Source organism: Phragmites australis, chromosome 7 (genome assembly GCF_958298935.1).
Source record: "Phragmites australis chromosome 7, lpPhrAust1.1, whole genome shotgun sequence".
NCBI lineage: Eukaryota > Viridiplantae > Streptophyta > Magnoliopsida > Poales > Poaceae > Phragmites > Phragmites australis.
The window spans coordinates 812,435-819,024 of record NC_084927.1 but is presented as its reverse complement, the minus strand read 5'-3'; the positions used below and the strand labels follow the sequence as shown (position 1 = coordinate 819,024).

At 43.1% G+C, this 6,590-nt stretch overlaps 1 protein-coding gene across 1 annotated transcript; it reads right to left on the bottom strand.

Moving 5' to 3' along the window:
* Positions 1-3,579: 3,579 nt before the first annotated feature.
* Positions 3,580-5,715, bottom strand: LOC133923389 (transcription factor GHD7-like). Its single transcript, XM_062368701.1, has 2 exons — positions 5,154-5,715; positions 3,580-3,944 (listed from the first exon to the last, which is right to left on the bottom strand). Exons 1-2 carry the CDS (start codon positions 5,568-5,570, stop codon positions 3,675-3,677), a joined length of 687 nt encoding a protein of 228 aa, XP_062224685.1. The 5' UTR covers positions 5,571-5,715; the 3' UTR covers positions 3,580-3,674.
* Positions 5,716-6,590: the final 875 nt, after the last annotated feature.

The window sequence follows — 6,590 nt, the reverse complement described above, 5'->3', positions numbered from 1 at the left end:
TATATTTCTTAGTGTAATTATATTTTCACAAACGGTTCTTTAAGTGATCTGTATATAAAAATTTATTTTTATAGGCGGTTCTTTAAATAAACTATCTGTGGTAATATATTTTCATATACAATCTCTTTTACGGTCTTCAAGCAGAGACAGATAGACTAAACACTTTTAAAAATAAATTATCATGTATCTTTAAAATTAGTTTTATAGTAGTGTGGCTGCTGGCTACAAACGGCGTCGAGTTTCCGAGCAGACCTCCGCGCTGGTCTCGTGGCGACAACTTCGCCAACCGCCTCGGGGCTGCGGTTCTGCGAGTTTCGCCATCGTTTTCGCGTTCGCGAGGTCGTGAGCCTCCGCGTCGATCTAAAGCCAACGAATTCGACGACACCCTCTCGCAGGTGGGGTTCCGCGAATTTTGATGCTGCTTGGGTTGGTCAGTGACAATTCCCTTTTCGTCTACAACGACCACCTCAAACACGCCACGGAGGTGATCAATCTCTCGGCACTGCGTAAGAATGGCTTTGCACTTGGACCTCTCGGCTAGCGCCTTTCCATGTGGACTGCATCCCTTATGTGAAAAAGTCTATATAAATGATGGATGGTAATCATTAGCTGTCCCTCTAAATATGTTACTAACAACTAGTTTTAAACGTCACCAATAAGATCATACTTTACGGGTTATAATTTTGACCCGTCACTTATAATTTGTCTTTGATGAATAATTTTTTTATATTTTTTAGATATGAAAAAAATCAAAAAAATTCACCTGAGCCATCAACACTCGTCACGTATCACTTGCTATTTTAATACTTTTTTTTATACTATGCATTCCATGAGGATCGAACCAGCAACCTACCCTCATACGTATAATCACCTTACCCTCGTACGTGTTCTAAAAGAAGTTGGATATTTTATCTTTTTAACCTTTTTTTACTAAGGATGATCAATGTCATGTCATAACTATGACCCATCATATATAACCCATCACTGATGACAGTTTTTGTCGAATTTTTTATTACTAAATTGTTTGATACTAAATTTAAAATTGTTGATTCCTGAATTGTTTGATACTGAATTCAGAATTATTGATTATTGAATTGCTGATTTACATATAAAAATTTTCTTCATCTAAATTTGTATAAATATTTTATAAATTTCAGAATTCGATTTGACGTTTTTTGACTCTACGAATATCAAAAAAGTTACATCTATTTTTCTCCTACTTTGTCGGGTTCAGCAAATTTTTTGAGGCTTAAAATCGCTTGGAAGATTAAGTTCTTGCCTCCTAAAATATCTACATCATTTTTGAAACACGCGTTTATGTCCATAGCTGTCACCATTTACATCAAACTTTAGCAGAAATGTACAATCCAACTAGTCCATCTATTTGTGAATGGCCTATTGCATTCCATCTATTTTTAAATGAAAGGCTATGTAAATCCAACTAGTCCAACCTTCTTTCTTCGGATGTAGGTAGTCTTCATTAATTCATAGTTGGTGATTTTCTGTTATTGGATAAAACCAGGAAAAAATATTGAAAAATCCTTAGAACAGAAGGAAAAAATCCTATTAATAACAGAACTAAGTTACAAATGACGCGTCATAACAATACCCATCGCTTAGGACTTATTATAAGTGACGGGTCGTAATATGACTTGTCACTTATGACTTGTCTAGAAAGACCTGTTACTAATATGCTATATATTAGTGACGGGTGTATTTATAATATATCATCAATGACAGGTAACTTTATATCTTATAACTGATGACGTGTCATAAGTGATAAGTCATGATTTGATTATAATCTGAGACTATAGATGACGAATTGTAATATAACTCGGCACTAAAAAGTTCTTTAACGACCAGTTCAAACGACTCGTGACTTGACATCTCCATTTTCACTAGTAGTGATCAAAGCACCCACCAAGCAAACTTCGCCGCGCTCCACCCACCACAGTTTTCACATCCACAGGCCTCCGTGCCCCTACACAGGGCCACACGAAGATGCGGTTTCCGGGCAGGCAGGCCGGAGTGGAAGCGTCCTTGCAAAGTTCACGTCTTCCACTACAACGGGCCACGCCCAACTTCGCCGACACCGGTCCTCATCACGACGGTGGCCTCGGCTCCAGTGGCGAACAACGCAGGCACACGGCTTTGTCGGCTCGTCGCAGAGCGGCATCCTCTGCTCCGTCATCGGATGCGACGTATCGCTTGAAGACTTGCTCCTCTCACGAAGACCGACGGAGAAGCTTGCTGCGAAACTGCACGGACTACGATCCCATCGATGGGGAGCATCCCGCGGACCAACCACCCCTATGGACAGAACACATAGTTACGTGTGGAATGATTAAGTGCATCACGCCTTTCTAAAGTTGAGCAATAGCTACAGCATGGGTGAATGGCATGCCTCGCGTACCAGTTAGACATGATGCTACGGAGTTTTTGTTCCTACTTCTCATATACATGCACTGGGTTAATCGTATCGAAACGTTTACTTGCTCATGCAGACGTTACATAAATATTTCGGAATATCTACTTTTGGCATGCACACGTTACATAAATGTTTCTCAACATCTACTTTTTGCCTGCATAGATTGCATAAATGCTTCGGAATATTTACTTTTCGTATACATATATTGTATAAGCGTTTCGAAATGTTTACCTTACACATGCATACATTGCATAAGCGCTTTGGAATACTTTTCGCATGCATATGTTGTATAAGCCCTTCGAAATATTCACCTGTCACATGCAAGCATAGCATAAACACACTGAAGTATTAATTTTTCCTGTGTGTGCATTACAACACGTCAAAGTGTTTATTTTCTACCCACATGCATGACATGAAGACGGCCGAAGCCTAAGGGCTCTCGGCCAAGAAGTCTAGGAACTCCCGAAGCCTGATATCTGAGGACTCGTCTATGATGACGCATGGGTGACGTACAGCTTCTCAGACACCTTGTGCACGCATATGTAGACTTGCATTTTGATAGTCCACATCGTGTAGTTGCTCCTCATGAGCATCCAGGTGCGGATTCAACGGTGCAGTATGGAGCTCGAGCTCCCTACTACCCGTTGCATCATGGAGCCCCTCCTTCAGCCCCCTCCATTTTTTTTACAAGAAAAGAAGGAAAAGAGGAAGGAGATGACATAGAGAAGAAAGAGGAGGAGGAAGGAGGCTAGAGGAGGAAGAAGGCGATGAGACCCTTGCGTTGCTTTGCTGGCTCCACCAATGTGAGCATCGGATACTGGATGGAAATCATCCCTCCTTTGCCGGCATCGTTCGTCATGATCTTGGACATACAAGACGAAACCATCTCTTATATATGCCAAATGATATACGCAAGATCACGCACACTCACACTATGTGGACACACGAACGCATAGGTTGAAGATGAACACAAGTACACACAGTTCCGTGGGGCAATTTTCTTCCCGGTTTTCTTGATGACTTGATGCAGTAGTATTCTAGCTGCTATATATACAGGATAAGATGCAGGAACTCTAACCCGCCGAGCCAGTAACAGACTCGATCCACTTTACATGACATGCTTCCTATACGTGCGCCACGCTTTGACTACGTACATGCAAATCCATGCACCACACTAGGACTACATCCTGACGTACGTATCTAATACGCCGTCGAACATCAAACAAACAAAGGCAATGTGCAAGGTTCAACCGACAACAAGTTTAACATTAACATCGGGTACCTTGGCGAAGCGGCCTTTCACTCGAGGCCTCATCTCCGCGTAGGCTTTCCTGGACGCGTACCGGATCTGTTTTTCATAGCGCCTCCTCTTCTTCTTCTCCTTGTACCTCATCACCTTTGCCTCCCTCTCTACCGCTGCTGGATCTACTGGCCTTTGCAGCAGACTATCGATCAGGATCGGCTCCTTTGGCCTCGAGCTCGCAGAGTCCGTGAATGTGCTCCCACAGAATGACATCTGCATGCAGCAAGGAAAAACGGTCGGGGATAAGATAAATCAATGTTACAAAAGAGTGGTACTGCTTAATGTCTTGCTGTGTGTATATGTGCATGTGATGTACTGTATAAATTTAGAAGAGGCGCTAACTAACTGCCTCCGTGCAGCTCGTCTCTAACTCTCTGTTTCATTATTTAGTAGCTTAGTAGTTAGTACAGCTGATACGCAGACAGATATGTGGCTTTTTTATTGACTCTTATTTGATCACCTGTATACAACTCGACGCCAGATATTGTCATGTGTTTTGATTTTTGACTCTTATTATTCGATCACTGTACAGAACATTACACATATAAGAATGCTTGATATGTTCCTAGTCTGAATTAATCTTTGGACATGCAACTGCATTTGGCTGTTCAATGGGCATCAGATATTGCCCATTCGATCTTAAGCCCATTGCGGTTATTAATCACCGTCGCTGCCTTTGAGTGATGCAAGTGATTAAGTTATTTCTATATGCCTACAGGGTGCATAAATTAATCAGCTATTAGCTTTCTAAAGCCAAGTGTAGCAAAAAGAGAAAAAACAAATAGCAAATCCGTTAATTTACCACATAAAATGAGACGACACATTTCATATTTCACCAACTTTGGCATCGATGTAGACGCCAGATGTATTTTGTTGGAGTTTTCAGTACTAGAACCAAACATACTGAACATGCATGCATATCGGTATGGTTGATTTGACGCATACAAACCTGCAGTACCCAAAAGAACTACATATATCCTGACGCTAGCAAAGCTTTTCAAGAAGAAAAATGAACCATAGAGTAGTGCAAAACATGGAAGAGGAAGGCCTTTGTTTTCTCCTTTTGAAAAAAAATTCCTGAGTGCCTAGAGACATATATAGAGATCTGATGACAAGACTAATCGATAAAATTGATAATCATTAATATTAGCCCTTTTCCATATTTCCCCTCGATCCACAAGGCAACATCTCTACAGGTGATTTACTTGGACTTCATTTCTGTCTCCGTCTTCACACGCACACTATATATTTTAGATTGGAAACATCAGATTGATTGAGAAGAAGGAACGAAGACTGAAAGAAAGAATTGTAATCAAGCACAGAGGCGAAGCAACAACTGCTATGCACATGCAAGGAAGGCAAAGAAAACTCCGGCCCGGCCAGGGGCCAAGTGATCCGGAGATTCTATGAACCAGTACTCACGATGGTGGCGCTTGCCGCCGTCACCATGTGCCGGGCACCGCTGCCGAGGCCCAGGCCAGCGTCCACCTCTCCTTGGCCAAGCGACACCTCGAAGGTGAGCCCGTTCCCAGGTTGGTATTGCGGCCTAAACGGGTCAAACGTCGATGGCCTCTGGTGACGGTGGTTCTCAACTGGGGACCGGTCATTACCACCGACGGCCAGCGGCGGGTCGTCGTCGAAGAGCCAGGCAACGCTTTCATGGTCCTCGTGGCCAAAGAACTCGAACTCGTGCAGGCTCCCCGGCGGCTGCATACCGGCCTGATCATGAACGACGATGGGGAAGATGGAGAAGGCTCGGCTGTTGAGGTCTGCGCCGGCGTGCAAGTGGTGCGGGCAGCAGGCAGCCGTGCCGCACACGCCGCACGTTGGCCCCGACATGGATGATCGCCTCAGCTTGTGAGATCAGCTGTGTGGAGGAGAGGCGATCGAAGGGACTTGTCAATTGGAATGGAGGAGGTGGAACAAGCTGCTAGCAGCTCTTGATTTGTTGCTTTGCTAGGGTTCGTTGTAATGTGGAGTAGTACGTATAGTACATGCCATGGGATGATGGGAATGGGATAGCTAAATAAGAGAAAAGCAAAATAAAGGCAAAGTAAAGCGACGAAAAAGCAGATAGTGATCGATGGAGGCCAATGCGCGGGGCGGAATATATATGATCGAGCGATCCCTGCATTTCTTACGAGGACGATTCCGGGATATCTTTTTCGTCTGTCGGGAGGGAGATAAGTTGGCGCCTCCCCATTTGTCCCCCTTGCTGCCACCAGCATCACATATTTCTTGTACTGCGTCTCACATGGTATAGCAGCTATTATCTCACAATAGACAATATCCCCAATAGACTAGCTTATATATATATATATATGTGTGTGTGTGTGTGTGTGTGAGAGAGAGAGAGAGAGGAGACTATCTACTCATTAGTAATCTATTTTTATCTCTCCTATATCCTCTCTCTGCAACGTAAGCTCAAATATATATAATGTAAACGACCTATATGGCTAGTTGATGTCGCGCTGTTGTGGATGTTTAGCATTATCAGAATAGAAGTTTATAGCAAGTTAATGTAAACGACCTATAGCCCTGTTCGTGTTCTCACATAATCTCACATATGCGCGATCCTACGAACCTAAACGAACCTATACTCAATATCATAACTCTATGAAAATTATGATACTAGCTATGCCGAGACAGTAGTACAATGTATCTAAGCTGGCTAGCTCCTTAATTTTGTGACCAGCTTGCCATCAACAAATCTAGCAGCAGGTCGTCGTCGGGATCATGTGAACCACATCAAAAGGAACTAAAGAAGAGTGGACCAAGGAAACAAAAGCATTGGAGCTAGCTCGCTAGCTTTAGCACATAAGACCGATGGATGTGACATTTCTTCAAGCTGCGACTCCA